The sequence below is a fragment of the Strigops habroptila genome, chromosome 9 (genome assembly GCF_004027225.2).
Source record: "Strigops habroptila isolate Jane chromosome 9, bStrHab1.2.pri, whole genome shotgun sequence".
NCBI classification, from domain to species: Eukaryota; Metazoa; Chordata; class Aves; order Psittaciformes; family Psittacidae; genus Strigops; species Strigops habroptila.
The window spans coordinates 11582943-11600961 of NC_044285.2; the positions used below are offsets into that span (position 1 = coordinate 11582943).

An 18019-nucleotide genomic window follows, 5' to 3' on the forward strand; every position below is an offset into this window, starting at 1 on the left:
TTTGTATTCCTTCCTTTTCACATCCACTTTGCATTCATTTTTGGAAATAAATGATGACCCAGGTAACCTGTTTCTCCTTTCTACGTAAGCCATTTTAGGCAGGTCTGTGGAGACCTTCATTTAAACAAGTCAGGCCAAAACTAGGAATCTGTCCTAGTAAGATCATAAAGAATCAGGTCCTACTTTCCTAATGGCTATTTTTTGCTTTATTTCATTACTTTATGTTAAACCTCGTTAGGACAGGTGAATCTCCAGAGAACTGGAGTTTGAAAAAGATCTGGACCAGCATCCAAAAATCAGATGCTTGTCCAAATTATTCCAACCTCAGAAGTATGAGTGGAATAGTGGTGAGAGTGTGTTTTCTCTGGAGATTTCTCATTTCACTCTCACCCAACACAGAAAAAGTATAGGGGGTTTTGCTGCATATTGACACTTGCGGTCTGAGGTGATCTCTCTCTTTCCAGCCCTGCCCTAACAAATACACAATTAAGAACCTCAAAAAAGGTTTGATTTTAATTCTGTAAATAGGTGTATCCTGTGTCTCTCGTCTGCTTTTTACAGAAAACTTGGTCTTGTGGCTTAAGGGGGAAGAGTCCAATTTTACCAAAATCAGTAGAGTATCATGTTATTCCACTGTTTTGCAGTAAGTTTTTTAATAGTTTAACTGTTTCAAAGTACTTAATCTACTTTTTCTTGTCCCCACAAGTTCTTATTACAGGATGACAGAAGTGAGGATTATCACAAAAAAAGACATGTTTTGGTATTTCATTATTCATTTACTGTAGTGTGTGGTGAGCGGAGGGGGGAAATGGAGCAAACAGGAAGAGTCTGTTAAGGGGAAGTTTTTTCCATGAAATCCATTGGTCATATGTATCGACAGTAAACTCCTACATTGTATTAACCAAATGTAGGTCCACTCAGAAGGGGAGAGGAGAAACAGCCATAGAAAATCTTTCAAAGGCAGGTTAGCCAGTTGTATCCTGTTCAGCAGTTCTCTCTGTGAGTATATTTTACATGGATATTGTCCCATCTATTACATGAGCAAAGTCTAATCAGCTCTTCTGTGTAATAGACAAGGAGGAATTTAGCCAAATTATTCCTTCATAAATGCCTTCTTTGTAGTCATTCAAGAGGCTTTTGAGATTTTCTCCAAATTCATTGGTGTAATGAGCGTGAAGGCCTAAATTCATTCACTGAATCGGTACCTGGAAACTGTTGCCTGCTATCCCTTTTCTGAGCAAACACTTCAGCCTCAACACCCTTGTTCTGGGTTCTTTCTTGCTGTTTGAATGGTTCATTACAGCAATAAACAGGTAGTGCTTTGGATTTCTGATTAGTTGAAATTGCATTTATTGCACTTTTTTTTATAATATTCATATATATATAAAAAATGAATACTACTGAGGAATCTATGAAACTTAGTTATGAATTGATCTTAAATTCAAGTTTAGAATAAGTGTGAACTGTGTAACTTGGTTAGCTTATGAATTGATATTCATCATCTGCCGTCCTAACTACGTGAAACAGAAAAAATTCAGTAGTTCTATACATTTAGGCAAGATTAAGCTATGTTTTTCTGTTAATCAAGTACATTACTATCACCTTGTAATAACAATCTTTGCTTTGAGCAGGGTACGGGGCAGAAAACATACTGCAGGTACCAAAGGAAATATGGTAAGTGATTACCTGTAATTTTTCTCTTGGGCAAGGTCCATGAATTTAAGGACTTTTTCATATTAATAAACAGAATTAACAGCCTGGAAAAGGAATCGAGAAAATTTGTATCTTTCCTTTCCACTTACCTTTGCCAGTTGTTCATGAATTTCTAATAAGCTTGGTCTGCTGAGCTTATTCCCACTGACGCTGCCAGTGTTTCTATAATAATCAATTTTGGGAACTGGGTCCATTGTGTTATGGCCAAAAGTTTGTAGATAATACATTTTATTGTGAGTATCGTAGGGATGTAAACTAGCTTCTGTTTTCTCCCCATTTTGAAGGAAGTTGTCATATAATTCTCTTTTTCCTGGTCTGTAACTGATTCTCAGTCTGTTATGTGCTTCGTCAGTAAAAGATGTTTCTTCATAATGTGGTGGGTCAGAACCCACATCCTCTTGGGATGCTTCATTGTTGTCATGGCTTTCATTAATTATGTTAACTTGAAACCGATTTGCATTTGGATCCAAGAATACATTTGGTGAATTATTCATTGACATCTTGAGGGATGCTATAATTTTAGGTCAGTGACCCGTTTACTCTTCTATGGCTGCAGCTAGTTAGTTGCAGCTACAGCAAAGGGTTTAGTGCTGTTGCATATGAAATCTGTGTTCTTCAAGTAATGAAGTTCTGAGAAATCTTTCTTTAAACCTGTAAGCAGTCGTCCTAATGTTGTCCGCTGTGTTTCTGCCATAAAAAATATAAATAAAACATTTCTATTAACTTGCACAGTTAGATATGTTTTCTACCATAAGCTCTTCCCTGCCTCATCAAATATCCATGAGGCTGTAATCCTATGACTTGTTGAGTAAAAAACTAGTTGAGTCAAAGACTGAATTTGTGGGGCTGTTTCCATGTATGGCTGATGTGCTCGACCTCTTAACCAAACTAGCAGTGGTTTGGTACAGGCTCCAAAGGAGGTAGAGGCCTAAGTTGTAAATGGGCCAAGAACTCCTCTAGGTTCAACATGCTCTCTGAAAACCCACAAAGGAGCAGAGTAACACAGTGAACATCGATGCAGATGAGCTTGGAATGCCCTTCATGCAATTAACACATGAATTGCAGGTGACTTTTCCAAGACTTATTTATCAAGGAACAGAGAAAGTCGTGGGTACAAGGAGTCTCATGCATACCTTTTCCATCACCTATAATTCAACTACAAGTCAACCACTTTATTCCATAAAGATGACAGCCTAAATGAGCCTTCTTTGAGCTCTTCCTGCTAGGCAGTGTGGCTGCATGGTGGTGACCTCCCCTCGAACTGGGATGCCTCTCAAGGTTGTTGTTTGAGGCAGAGGAACCTTTTACCAATGATAGATCGGTAGTAAGTGACTGATACCATGCATAACCTTGTAGTATGGTAACTTTTACAACACCATATTAAAATCACGTTTGCTAATAGCTTTTAAAGTGATTCTTTAAGCAATCTATATCACCCATTTGCAACAAATTGGCATAGTTGGCAGAATCCTAAATCAGGATTCATCATGCCATCTACATAAAATGGGCTTTGGATCAGATTTAAGTACATAAAATTGATTTCAAAATGTAGTGTTTCTTTTAATAATGCAATGTTTAATTGAAGCCAGAGAAAATGTATGTTTAGTAAGCCAGAGAAAGGGATGTGATACAAGATTCCATGAAGTCCATTTACTGTTTATGTTCCACTTAAGTATTATGATACCATGTATATTTCTCTCATAATCTTGAATTAAATTTGCATGAAAAGCTTGAATCAAATACATTTTTAAAGAATTAACTACAAAAGCTCAACTAAGTTTTCAGTAGTTATAGGATGGCGACGATTTATGAGCAAGCAATTAAGATATAGCAAATTGTTCATCCTTTATGTAAATGAAATTGATGTAATGTGAAGTAATAAATAGAGAGCTGAAACAGATCCAAAAATAGCATTGGGCTTCCTAAATTATAATGGAGGAAATAAATGATTATGGTAAAGTAGTAATTATTGAGAAATACTAACAATAGTCCTGGGCATTGAAAAGTTCATAGAATTTTATAGTCAATTTCACATTTGTACACTCAAAAAGATGATTTGAAAGAAATCGTAGCAAGTCATAGAATCATGAAGGTTGGAAGGGACCTTGGGAGCTTATCTAGTTGTCCTGGGTTCAGCTGTAAGTTATTTTTCTCCTTCTTAGCAGCTGGTGCAGTGCTGTGTTTTGGCTTTAGTCTGAGAACAGTGCTGATAACACACCAATGTTTTAGTTGTTGCCAAGTGATGCTTACCCTGATCAAGGACTTCTCAGTCTCATGCTCTGGCAGGGAAGAGGGGCAGGGGAAGCCGGGAGGAAGCAGAGACAGGACACCTGACCCAAACTAGCCAAAGGGGTATTCCATACCACAGCACATCATGCCCAGTATATAAACTGGGAGGAGTTGCCCGGAAGAGACCGATCACTGCTCAGGTCAGGCTGGGTATCGGTCAGTGGGTGGTGAGCAATTGTACTGTGCATCGCTTGTGTTTATTGGGTTTTTTCCCTTCCCTTTTTAGTTTTGTATTCTCTCCCCATGTTATTTCCCTTGTCATTATTATTATTGGTGGTAGCAGTAGTAGTTTTGTGTTATACCTTAGTTACTGGACCGTTTTTATCTCAAGCCATGCGATTTACATTCTTTCAATTCTCCTCCCCATCCCTCCAGGAGCGGAGAGAGGAAGAAGAGGGGGAGTGAGCAAGTGGCTGTGTGGTTCTGAGTTACCAGCTGGGCTTAAACCACGACAGACCTTTGTGGCGCCCATCGTGGGGCACGAAGGGTTGAGATAACGACAGATCTGACCAGAGTGTGTCTAATCATATTTGTGATAAGCATTCATTGTTTCGGATTCATAGTCACTTGTCACAATGCTGATTCATTTGCTTTTGGGGTTGTTGCCCTTGGTCTCAGAGTTTCATTATGTCACACCTTAATTGCAGCCAATATTTGCTGTTTTGGTGTTTATTGGCTTTGGGGCCTGGGATAAGGTTCTCATTTTGCTGTACTTTATGATAATTGCTTGTAATACAATAGAATTATTGATCATAAAACTGGTCTGGCATGTGTTCTCAATGTGGCCATCACCTCTATACTATGGGAGGCTTGTGATAGGAATTATTAACGATTACACCTCTCTTCCCCGGCCCCCCCCAGAGGGTCAACCTATGAAAGAGACATCCTCTCACACCATCCGCTCCCCCACCAGGTTGTTTACAGCAGGGTTTGAAAATGTTAAAGATTTTGAATATCCTTTTAATGCTCTTGAAACCAGCCTGCTGCTTTTGCTGGGATTATGTTGCTGAATATGCTGCATGCGTTTTACCTACAGCCATACCACCTCGAGAACACCTGATCTTGTCTGATCTCAGAAGCTAAGCAGGGTCAGGCTCGGGTCCTGTCTAAGGTTAAACAACTATGTAAGAATACCACCAAGAGATCTTCCCTGCGGGTGGACAGTCATGATTGGCAGGGTGTGTGGGATCTTATGGGCAAGCACTTAAGCCAGTTGGCCCCTCCAGTGCTTTGGAACTTCACCCCTGAACAAGTGCGAAATCCAGAAAAACTAGTAAAACACTTAGATGAGGTGTGCTGTCATCCTGGCAGTACTAGAGAGACAACTCACTGCAACGTGATGGGGCTTGGCCTATGCCTACAGAGCTGTGTAAGGAGCTCTGCTCTGTTCTGTAAGGAGCAGGAAAAAGATGTCTCTGGATCTGATGGCAAAGCAACAGACAACATGGCTGCTCCATCCCAAGCAACAAGCACAGTGGCTGGGCTTAAACCACACTCGTCTAACCTCCCACTCAAAGCAGAGGGAACACTGAATGTAAATCAGGTTACTTAGAGCTTTTAACAATTAGGTCTTGACATCCTCCAAGGACAGATTCCACAACCTGCCTTGTCAGCCTATTACGATGCTTAATTGTCCTCAGAGTGGGTTTGTGTCCTTCTGTGCACTTCAGTAAAGACCAAGGTTCTACCTTTCCAGTAACCTCCTCGTAAGTACTGGGGGGGCCGCTTAGGTTCCCCTAATGCCTCTTCTTCCTGTGCTTAAACAAGCCTCTTTTCCTTATAGGCAAATACTCCTACCCCTGACCATCTTGATGGCCCTCCATCAGACACACACATTTATCAATATCTGGAAGGAAAGGCAGGGAAGGACAGGACAGGTAGACAAACTTAGAAACAGGGTTTCTAGAGGGGAATAGATCACTTTTCTTGGTCTACTGGTTATGGTCCTGTTAATGCAGCCCAGGACACTGTTCACTTTCATTGCTCCCAGGCCATGGTGCTGACTCCTCTGTAGCCTGCTGGTTACCAGGTCCCTTGCAGGAGAGTTGCTCCCTGCCAGCGGGTCCCCAGCCTGTATAGTGCAGGGGTTGAGTCTGTCTGATTTGCATTTGTCCTTCATGAATGTCATGAGATTCCTGTTGGCCCATTCTTCTAGCCTCTCTAGGACCCTCTGAGTGGCAGCCCATAGAAAGGTGAACATACCATAGCTGTGCAATCTGCTTCCCACCTTCGCTTTCCCACACAGCCCCCCTCAATAAACCAAGCAAACAAAAACACCAAAAGCAAAAGGAGTACTTACATTTAAGGCCTTTAGTAGGTTAAGTACCTTTGCAGCAACTTACAAGGATGGCCTAGGTGGCCCTGAAAAAAGCTATTGAAACAATGGCAATCCATATGTCTTGAAACATACTTCTAAGGAGGATAAGGGAGGGTGGTCGTATTGACCTGTATAACGCAGTAGGAGTCCAAGTCTGTTCAAACTGACTAAAAGGGAGCATGCTTAGATATTGAAACTCTGCAAGTATATGTAAAACCAGAAAGTTTTAGAAACAAGATTTATCTATATAAAGGAACATATGAACTCAAAATCTGGTTAAATAAGTCCATTAGAGGCATTTGTTTTAAGTTGTGTGTTTTCACAAGAGGTTGGACTAGATGATCCCCCAGAGATTTTTTTCCAATTTACATTTCTCAATGATTTTATGAAATGCATTTGGCCATTTGGCAGCAGAAGATAAAATATTTATACCTCAGCAATGTAAATTTTCTCTAAAATCACATATCAAAATAAAGATTTCAACAGCTGATAATCAAATGTCCTCCATCTTCAGTATGAGATATAGCTAAAGCATGTTTTCTGACTTCTTCCATCAACTATAGATAGTATTCTGCTGTCACCTCTCTGCAATGATACCACTTTATAGTTCCCTCATATTTATGTTGATTTTCCTGTTTAGTATTTTGTAAGCCTCACAGCAACATGTTACATTTATTTAGTTTATTTTGCTTCTATTGGATTTGGATAATCAATATTATTGTTGCTACTCCTACTACATATTTTTGATCATAGATAGTAGTGTGCTTCCTTCAGCCTTTTAAAGTAGTAAGGAAGTGTTTCATCTTCAAGCATGAAGAAGCAAAAACAAATCTGTTGTCATTAGGGTCAGTGAAAGTAGGTTTGTTTCCATCTCCATGACTGAATGAAATCCTGATTCTTTGATGACAATGAGATTTTTGCTACCAAGTAAAATGACTCTGTAATTTCACTATCTTATTTCCATAATATGACTATTTTGCTAGGAAAAGAAAACTCTCTTACCTTTCTGCGGTTCTTGAAAATAATACTTTGATTTTCACACTGTATTTCCAGAGGTGTCTCAACTGTTATTTGCCATTACTTTTGTGTTTCGTATTCTAGCATTACGCATAAATAATCAAGTTTACCTTATTCAGGATAATTTAACTTACCATCAATCCTGTGTTTTTAGGGAAGGACAATCTGCTTCTTTTATTCATGTGTATAGCGTGTCCCTCTCTTTGAGGCATTACAGACTCTGCCTTATTGGCTAGCTATTTCTCCTGCTTAATATACTGAATAGACCATCCAATCCCTTTTGTTCAAAACATTTCTGGATGGTGATTTAGAGAGCCATTCTAGTTTAACTATTAACCGGCAAACGTTCCTATCCATTACAATTACTGGGTTTATGGTACTGCAAAATTTCTAAGGGGGACTGAAAATACTTTTGTTATCTCCATTTCCCTCCCAGCTCTGCCTCACTCTGTGCACAGATGATGATCTCTCTATTTTTCAGTTCTGCATGTATAGTAATGAAGATGATAAGAGTTCAGGCTTCTGCTCACAGAATTTTATGCAGAAGAGATTCCAGTGAATTCAGTGGGATCAGTCATTGGTGGGTCACCTTGTCCTACATGCGGTTTTAAATCATTTGCTCCTAACCCTGTTCAAAGTTTTACTCTCTAGATTTAAGGAAAACCTCTGAAAAAATGTGTTTTGTGTATTCTTACTGGGAAGACTGACTCCCTTGTCTTTTGAGGGTGCAGAGGAGGGCAGGCAGGAAATGATGAAGCTTTCTAATCATAAGAGAATTTGATAATTGCTTCCAGCAATAGACTGGGTTAAGAACAATAGTATAACAGTATTGGGGTTCTTTGGGTATGTTTGCTGTGTAGTTTAGAGATAACCAAACTATATTTAACCCAGATAACATAAATACCTTCAGGACTCTAACCTGACAGCATGGAGCTCAGCTGTGCTGATTAGGTGCGTGTAAAAAGAATGGCAGTGTCAGGTCTCTGCAGCGGATGGTCCTATCCAGCAATAACAGGTCACATGAATCTGTGTACTGATACCTACCTTTGATGTTGTGGTTAAATTAACTAAGATAAATGTAATATACTGAATCTCTGAGGATCTGATATTTTTTCTTATGCAGAATCTGAAGCAGGTTAAAAGCTCCTACATTCACAAAATTGTTTGTTTTAAAATTCAAATGGACCAGTGTAGATTAGTGTTGGCTGTTCTTCTCTCATATTCTTCAGACAGAAGATTCATGTCCTTCCCTGTACAATCTAGTATTTCATGTTCCAAATGGCAACTGAGGTCTGCTGTTCCACTGCCTGCCTCTGCCTCGTATACAGGGCAAAAGGGACAATATGTATTTTTCAGAACACATGCAAAAGAAACCAACTGCTGTAACTGATCTCCTTGTCTTTGCTGCTCATTGCAAACAGAGCTGTTTAGCAAAAGTGACTGCTTAAAATTCTAATGCCAGCTGCCTTAAAATCTGAATTGAATTTCTGTCAAGTACTGTCGCACTTGCTAAACAGCTGTGTATATGAGGGTGACCTTGAATACCCAGATTTGAGCCTCTGCTTTCACTGTTAGTTCTTCTGCCTTGATAGAATCTCCTGCGACTGATTCTTCAGTTTGACAATCCAGATCATACCCTGTGCACAGTTGTAGGAGCATGAACAGACGAACCAGCTGTGGTGAGGGGCTGGAGAGTACAGAGATCTCTGGTCAGCTCTGGATCCCTGCCCCTCTCGGGGATACAGATGGGTTTGCAGCATGACTCTGCTTTGGCCGTGCCAAGCTGGTGTAATTACTGCTGGGAGCTGTAAACCAGATGAGTAAAGTTCCAGTTTCAACTGCATCTTCTTCCATAACCAAGTGGAGTAAAAAAGTGCCATGCTTGACCAATTCAGCTAGACTCTAAGAATTTACCTAACATTCACTTTTTCACCACTGTGGTGGTGTTGGTTCACACTGGAGTTCTAAGCAGGTAATATATTTTGTATTGCAGAATATTTGTAGAATCAAAAACTTCCTTGATGATGTTTGTTTCCCTTTCACTAATTCTGCTTGACTTTCTGTTGCTGTAGAGTAGGAGAAGGAAGACCTACCACAAAATACTCTCATATGAGCTATGCACTGTTTGCAGAGGACCACATCAAGTTTCATACAGAAGCAATGTACACTTTCCTTATACAGTCATCAGCACAGCACCTGCTCTTCTTGGAAGGTGAGAGGTGAGTTAGCAGTTGATGTGATCATTAGCTTTCCCGTTAGTTCCTTGTTGTGTGTAGAATAGCCCTTATTCCTTTCATCTCAGCAACAGAGACACACACCTGTTGTAGGCACCTCCTCTGAGCCACAACCAGTTGTTGTCCTCCACTTTTATTTTCTCAGTATACAAGCACAGCCTGTGAACTTCAGAAAATTGTGTCAGATGAGAAGGGGAAGGAATTACGCATAAGCATTCACCATTCCTGAATCTGTCTATTGTCCTTCACTTTTCAGAGCTGATCATGAGACACAGTAGAAATGATATCCTCCTCTGAAGAGGCAGATATTATCTGATTCTTAAAATACTTTTTGACCATGATAACTTTCTAGTGAATTGTTTATTGTAGTATGTATTTGCTGCTAGCCATTTCTTATCTATCTTTAAACTGTTACTCAAACAAAAGCAACATGAAGTGCCTTTTGAGTTTGCAACAAATATTTATTTAACAAAATGGATGGCACCAACATATCTCCAAAACGCAGGTATGTATAACAAATGTAACAACAGTTGGTTTCCAAAGTGAAATCAACATCAAATATAAGGCAGGATATTCTGTGAGTTTTCATGCAAGAGCATAATCAAATGTTCCTTTATCCAACCCCTCAACTTCATCTTCCCATGTAGACGAAGGCATACTACTGTAGGGGTCTAACAAAATTTTGAAGCATCTGATAATTAGGAGTCCCAAGAAAACACACAAAATGCCCACAAAGGCAAAGCCAGTTTTTTGTTCTAAAGTCAGAGAGAAGGCAGATATTTCGTTGACACTCATGCTGGCTGAACTGTTGCTGCAGTAATTACTGCTCATTGTTGGGCATCACATCCTGGTGACTCTGTGGGATTTTCACCTCTATTGCTTCTTTGCCTGCATAGAAAAGTAGAATAATTTTGGTTAGCTCTGAATGGGGTGTGTATATCTGCAGCATATGAACATTTGGAAATGAAAAGCAGTTTGGATTTTAGTAGTGTCCTGTTGTTTTTTCACATTTAAATTAATGTGATGAAGTTGCAACTTTCAGCCTCTACACACCATCCACTTACTGGCCTGTGTTATGAGACAGCAAACTCACAGTTTTCTGGCTGTCTCCTCAAAACAGCAATTTCAGTACATGTCTGTTTCAAACAGCATTCTGTCCGATTGGGCACACACCTACAGATTCTGATTTGGCAATACTCACCAAGATCTCCACCTGGGGAAATTCTGAAATGGCTTTACACCTCAGTCCGTAAACTAGTTAAACTTGCATTGACCTCAGAGGGAATCTCAGCCAAATAATGTGGGTTTTGCTTATGTAATTTAGCTTATAAAGCTAAATAAATAAATCCAACTTGTAAAACAAAACATTGTATGTGCAATTTTAGTGAAGTATTGGGCTCCATTTTCAGAAAAATGCTGTGTGCATTTTGAGCTTGTAAGAAAGTGAGCATATTGGTAAAATTGCTCCTTCACCTTCCTCTATGTATGTCTGCTCTTGTGTATGAGGAAAAATTGGTGGGAAAAGAGATAATAGAAGTGAATTCCATTCTCCTAAATCTTGCTCTCATTTGTTTCTTCTCCTCGGTCTTCCCTATTAAACACATCCATATCCTGCCATTTTTACAGGCATAGTAAACACCAGGCCAGAGCATGCTCCTCATGGACCTCTGGAGACTGATTCTGTGTCCTATGGAGGCAAGATGCTTGAGCATCTCCACCCTGCCACTGCCACCAGGAGAGCTCTATGTGTTTCCAGCCAGGAGACTTTTGTCTTTTTAAGGAGATCTTATGTACAGATTTTAGTTGGGGGTGGGAATAATTTTGATTTCAGGTTTTCTATCAGATATTGAAATCACGTTTGTTTTGTCTCTGTAGACAGGAGGAGAATTGGAAGGACTAGGACATCAGAAGTGCCAAAGGACAAAGGCATTTTTATTCGAAAGTTGGAGCTTGAGGTCTTTTGGCTCTTGTTAACACCTATTTAACAAACGTGCCTCAGGGGGAAATTCTTTCTGTTAACAATTCAACCCTTTTTCCCCCAGGGAATTCCCAGTATCCGTTTATTTCTTGGCAGAGTAATGAGGCCAGTCAGAGCTCTGTGCTGCCATGGCTACACTGCTTCAGGTACCGGCGCTGCCAGCCAGTTTAAAGGGAGCTCCAGTACCTCTCCTCTGTACTGCAGTCATGGCTGCAAGTAGCCATATCCTGAGAGAGCCTACAATGAAGAGCAACAGAAACAGTAAGAATAAGATTTGGTATTCCTGAGAAGACAGAAATGGACAGAACTTTTATCTCGTTTGGTGTCTCTCACTTCAAATTTGTGGGATTTCTGAATGTTATCCTAAATAATGAAAATTTTAAAACAAGGATTAAAAGGGCAAGACAAGTCTCTTTTTGCAATAACCCTCATTATATAAGGTATTAAATAATATGGTTTCCTACTACAGTCTTTACACACTTACTAGAGCATAAAAAACAACGTTCTGTTTATTCTATAGAGCTGTGTAAGAGATCCTTTGTTTTGAATGGTATTTTTCTCTTTGGGTCATGCTGTTGTAAGTCCTGTTAAGTTGGAGAAAAGATGCAGATATTGCCTATGGGAATTAGAAGTAATGTCAAAACCAATCAGTATTTACTTTTTGAAAATATATCGCAGATAAAGCCCACCTGCTCTAGAGGTTTGTATTGGGCATACTTCCAATTTTTCTTTTAAGTTTGACCTTCTGAGGAAAGAAAAGAAATCACAGAAAGTTCAGTAGCACAAATTTATGTCACAAATCGGTTGATTTGAACAAGAGCCAGTTAAGGGAAAAAAATACCTTCCAAAAGTCCTGGACACTGGTTATAAATATTAAATGAAAGGCTTATATAGGAAAATAATATTTAGACACTACCTGGGGAAACCAGACCCAAAAAAACCAATTGCTATCTTGAAAGACAGAGAGAGAAATGTTAGGGACAGGCTGGCCATGGAGAACCCTGCATTTGAGCTGAGTCCAGAGAAATATGTATGTGTTTGAGATGACATTTCTTCACCATCATATTCCAAGAATATGAGTTCCAGTCTTACTACTCTTGCAGGTTACACACTGGGATTAGTGGGATTTGCTTGTACATGATGTGCTTGTCAGGAGACGTTATGGGACAGATCTCTGTGCAAAGCTTGACCAATGCTGAAACATGGACTGGTAAGAAATTGATGTGTTAGCCTTATTTGGCAAGAGTTTGCCAGACAGCTGCATCAGAAAACAGTGGCCACAGTGGCTGGGGGTGGAGGGGATTGGTTCTGGGAAACTCTGATACACAGCTTTGTGTTCTTTTCTTCCTTGTCCTGAATTTCAGAAATCGTAATTAAAGCCTTAAAGTTCACAAAACTTTTTGCTCTAATTACTGTGGTACCAAGACTGACCTTGAGTGCCTTTTCATTGTTTTCACATTTCAGTGCTGCATACAGGCTAGATGTCCTCTCCCAGTTAGTCAGATATCCTTTCATTTGCTGCAATGTATGTGTCAAGTTGTGAGTCAGAAGACTCTGAATACTAACTAACATGGCCTGGATCCAAAAATCCTTGAGGATAACCTTTAGGGCAGTATGATGAGGACAAGCATTATATCAGTTAGAATCTGCAGAGTCATTTTGTAGGTGCTAGCCTCAGACTAATCTCTCTTGATGTTTTTTATAGGTCAGACTCTACTCATCCTTTGATTCATTGCCCATATGAAAACACTGGCATAAAGAAAGGCTCCTTAACACCCTGCTGTGAAATAAAAGGCCTTTGGAGGCCCTTGTAAGGCCAGAAGTAACAATTTGAGTCCTAGGGAAAACAGGAATGAGGAAAATATCTTAGCACACAGACCACTGAGGTCAGGAGAGTGGAGGTATGAGCTAGGGGTGGTGGCTGCACCTATGGAGGGTGAAGGGGAGCACCATGGGCACTAAATATTGTCAGGCAGGTAGAAGAAAGATGATGAAATTCTTATTCTGGAAGCATCACCAGCCCAACTCTGCCAATGTTTGGTGCAGATTGAAGATCCCAGCCCCAGCTCTTTGGTGGTTTTAATATCATTTTTTTCAGACCTAGCTTTCAGCCTTATGTTTTCAGAGAGACTGAGATTAAGAAAGTAGCCAGTAAGTGTTAAAGAAAGACTTCCTCAATGATCTTTCTTATATTTTGGGTTTCCTTCCCTCACAGAACCCACTATGGAGTTTTTTTGTAATGGCTCAGTACTGGAAATCAGTACCTTAAACGTCTGCTCAAGCTGGGAGCATTCATCCTCTTGGCATGATTAAGCTTCAGGTGCCTGAAAGCTCACTTCATAAACGACAGCGTGTAACAAAATGGACCGAATCAGTTGCCATCTGTTCTCCCCTTGGATGTCTGCAGCCCAGCTGCTGGTGCGTGGTCATTCTGAAGGTACTTCAAATAGCTTCAGTCCCAGGCTTGTGTGTGAGTGACAGCAAACCTGACTTAAAAGGTGTTGGTGTAGTTAGGCACATAAACAGGCATCCTCTGGGAATTTCAGAAGCACCTCATTTGTCCTTAACAATCTGTTCAAGGAAAGTGAACTGTATTCCAGGACTGCTGTTACAGGAATTGGGCATAGGAGGTGAAAGGGTTAGACAATGGAGGGAATGTGATGAAATAGAAATCAGCATGAATTTGGAATTCTCCTAAGCATCTGAGTTATCCGAATTAAGAAAACATGGCCAGAAGTGCTGCAAAGCCAGCTCTGTTACCACAGAGCCAACCTGTCATGCTCAGGTGTACATTGCTTGCCTGTATTCTCTAAATTGCTGGGGAGAAGACTGTCTCTTCAGAGTAAGATTTCTAAGACAACATACAGAGAGGTATAAGATCGGAAGGCCAGAGCATGGATGCCTGGCAAATGAAGGCATGGAGAACTGTTCTGCAAGGAGAGCAAAGCCCCCCACAAACAGGCAGTGGTTGTGTGGCATGGTAGCTCAGGGTGCAGGCAACACTTTCTCATAAACGGCATTGCCCTGCAACGCAGCAGCCAGACAGTGACACTTCCAGCCTTCAGACAAGCAATGGATTGCAGAAATGAGACCGTATCCTCTGTAAAAGCACAAGGCTGGAGTCTCCATTGTACAAGAGCTCCTGTGCTGTGAATTCATGTTTGTGGTCTACGTTTAGATAATAGAGAGGCAGGAGACTAAAACGTTCACTAGCATCATGCTTAACTTGTGAACGCGGAGCATGTTGCCTGCTTTCCCGGGGATGGAGCCTGCGGGAGGTTGCGCACCTCCAAAGCAATTGTTGCTGTGGGCTCGCACGCACCGCCTCGCTCCCACCGGCCCTGCTCCCTTCGGGGGGCACATTCCCGCGTTCACCCCCCGCGGCCGCCCCCTAGCGCTGCCCCCGCGGGGTGCGGGCCGGGCGGTGCCGCAAGGTCAGACCCGCCGCCCCCCGCCCCGCGCCGCCCGCGCTACCAACCGGTGTCCTCCGCGCTGCTGCCCATGGTGGCGGAGCGCGGAGCTCCCCGCGGCTCCGGGCCCGGTTCGCCGGCGGTCGGGAGCCCAGGCTGGAGCCCCGACGGCCCGCCCGGGCTCCCCTCGCCGCCCGGCGCTGCGATCCCGCCGGGAGATGCTCAAGCCGCCCTAAAAAATTAGACACAGCCGCTCCTGCTGCCGCCTCCTCCTCCCGCCCGCCCCCTTCCACCGCTGTTCAGCCGCGCTCCTCTCCAACCCGCCTTTGCACGGATTAAACCGAGGAGCGTGGAAACTTCCTACAAAACACTACGTGCGGCGCATCGGTAAGGGCCCGGCCGGCCGCGGGAGCAGCCCTCCTCCCCCCCGGGCCGGGCAGCGCGGGCTCGGAGGCTGCGTGGTGCCCGCAGGAGGAGAGCTCCCGCCCGCCCGGAGCCCCGAGCCCGCCGCCGGTGCGGAGCGGGACCTGTAGAGCCGCGCTGGGGGCGCGTCGCCCTGTAGCGGTCACCGCGCCATCAGCGAGCGGGGCTTGCACGGCGGTGCCGGGCTGCTTTGCGGGCTGAGCTGAACGGCTCCGAGCCTGCACCTGCAGCGTGGCCTCGGGTACTCCCGGGAGCCTCAACAGCAATAACGTTGGAGCATTGAGCATACAGTGACATGCGGCCGAGAGCCGGCCGGCGCGGAAGCTTAGACCTCGCCTTATACCTTTCATTAGCTATGCTTAGCTGATGCTGGTTGTATACTAGCGGGGCTTCCATTTGCCACAACAGCAGGTGTTTAAGGTGGATAAGGAAAAGGGATTTCTTTTCCCAAAGCTGGATCTGTATGTCGCACTAATATACAGCAAATCTGTTCAAAATGATAGCGATTCCATATTTGTATGCCACCCTGGTGAATACACCCCTGCAGGGATGCACATGGGGCAGTGGAACAGGACTGTATCATTGTGCCATGCATCATGAGGTTTTTGAGGCAACTGCAGAGCTACTAGCAGAATTTGTTCTGTAGAAGATAATTTAGAAGCTCCACATGTTTCTTGCTAAATGCAATAACGCTGGGGTAGGTTAAAGCTTTCTCCTCCTAATACGAACTGGGAAATAGGGTTTGTATTGCCTGCCATTTTAATGCCTGATTCTTCTGCTGTCTGCAGTGGGCTTCTAAGCACTGGGTAGTCTCAATAAAAAGCTTTCCCCTGCTAGTAGAATTAATGGTTAAACTGATGGTTAACTATGCGCTTGCTAAAGGTTATTAGTTTGATCTTCTATGTTGCAGCATCAGTCATGTCGTAAACAATGTCTGTTGCTGAAATTATAAGTCAAGCTAATTTTTGAAGTGCCTCTCATAGTTAAAGATCTATGAAGACTTTATAAATAGCTTGTTTTAAATAGTGTGAGATTGTGCTTTCAGAATATGTATATAAGGAGCCTCTCCTGTTCCTAAAGAGCTCTAGTTATTTCTTTTTTAGCCCTGACCCTGATTTACTTGGGGGCCCCATGAAGGTCTCTCAGTAGAGGGAAACAGCTACGGTTTGGGATTTGGGGATTAACAAACACTCAAAGGCTCAGAATTTCACAGTACCCCCTCAACCTAGCACAACTGTTTGGGAGAGTGACATAAATCCAGGCTTTTCGGATAAGTGCTGAGCATTGCTGTACTTGGAAAACCTTACTGAAAGTGGGTCTTGGGAGTAGCTAAGACCACTGTGTTTGCTCTGGCTAGGAATGAGAGGCAATATTGACAGTGGAAATACATAACCTCTGAGTGGGTGCATCTTGCCTCTTCTATCAGATTTTGGATATGGACAGTGGTTCTTTCATTATAATTTTTCCTGGAAAAGGTTTGGGGATAATTCTCCCCATAGATATATTATCCTTTCCTCTTGTTATTCTTGTAGGATTGAATGCGTAGAGATTCCTTTTTTAACTGTGAAATAATTGCCTCTCTTGTACTATGGCATAGCAGAGATTGGTGAAATCATGTGATTATTTCTAGGAATCTGACACTCATGTCCTTTGTAAAGACTTGACTTTTGTTTTCATGAGTTGGAGATCCACTTTTCATGGAAATGCGACTGTAAAAGAAACTGGCAGGCAGCAACAGGGAATAAGACTCCTTCAGCTACCAGTTGTCAGCAGACAAGGAGCATTGTTTGATTCTGTTCAAGGTGTTTTATTTTAAAATGGAAAAGGGATGGAATGATTTAATCTTTTCTTGTATTTCATTGCTTTTTCACTTGAAAGTCACTAGTTTTGCTCTTGCATAGGAACAGTGATTTTTTTGTAAGACAAATGCAATAGTAGTGTATGTGTAACTGTTCTGGATACATGGACAAATGGAGCATTCACTACTCTTCATTTTCCATTTCTTTATCAGGCTCCATCTTTCTTGTATTCAACGGAACAATAACTATTGCTTCCACCTCACTTCAGTCATATTTGCTGTTGATTTGATCCTTATTTTAAGGAGTGTTGTGTTTCCCAAAGGAGAGTCCTTGAACAAAAATAGAGATTTTACAATTATCTAGTAATTTGGTACGTTGACCTTGCAAATTCAGCTGGCCTAATTTAAGGTTGGGCAAGACACTTAACCCAAGTGGGTGCCAATGAGTGAAAGGCAATAGGGAACTCTTAGGGCTATTAGCTGGTTAATACTTTTTGATGTTTAAGCATCATCTGAGTGGTGTAAGTGTCAAGGAAATGTAACTATTTTAAGTGATAAGTCACTTACTTTTCACTTTAGCTTTAAACAGGGTGTTCCTTCGCAAGCAAACAAACTGTCCCTTCACTCGTTAGAAATTTAAAATGGGCTGCTGAGGGTAGAGTCAATGAAGAATATTGTGAACAGAAGAAACAGAACAAGTTGAAACTTTCCCCCCAAACAAATTTAAGCAAGTCTAAGCAAGTTTATGAGAACATGCATCTTCCCAAGGCAATAGTTTATGGGGGAGATAAAAGCAGTAACAGAGGTCACAGTGAAAGAGGGAGGATTATATATTAATTT

General features: G+C 41.8%; 2 protein-coding genes across 8 annotated transcripts in view; both read right to left on the reverse strand.

Moving 5' to 3' along the window:
* SLC12A1 (solute carrier family 12 member 1) overlaps positions 1-7563 on the reverse strand; it is a 53367-nt gene extending 45804 nt beyond the window's left edge. For 4 of the 5 annotated variants that reach the window (XR_003993020.1, XM_030496642.1, XM_030496641.1 and 1 more), the window contains exons 1-2: positions 7471-7563; positions 1803-2400 (exon numbers count right to left, since the gene is read on the reverse strand). Coding sequence is in view for 4 of the 5 variants with exons in the window: in XM_030496642.1 (XP_030352502.1) it covers positions 1803-2213 (411 nt within the window). In the remaining variant the exon portion in view is untranslated. Of the gene's footprint in view, positions 1-1802; positions 2401-7321 lie in introns of all 5 variants that reach the window. The other variant, XM_030496640.1, reaches the window with a different exon arrangement.
* Positions 7564-10010: 2447 nt separating this feature from the next.
* CTXN2 (cortexin 2) lies at positions 10011-15217 on the reverse strand. Of its 3 annotated transcripts, XM_030496645.1 has the most exons (3): positions 15027-15217; positions 13813-14119; positions 10011-10458 (listed from the first exon to the last, which is right to left on the reverse strand). In XM_030496645.1, the coding sequence occupies exon 3, from the start codon at positions 10399-10401 to the stop codon at positions 10156-10158; it is 246 nt and encodes an 81-aa protein (XP_030352505.1). In that variant the 5' UTR covers positions 10402-10458; positions 13813-14119; positions 15027-15217; the 3' UTR covers positions 10011-10155. The 3 variants fall into 3 exon arrangements, with proteins under 3 accessions (XP_030352505.1, XP_030352503.1, XP_030352504.1); XM_030496643.1 differs by lacking the exon at positions 13813-14119; XM_030496644.1 differs by lacking the exon at positions 15027-15217 and having other exon boundaries at positions 13813-14870.
* Positions 15218-18019: the final 2802 nt, after the last annotated feature.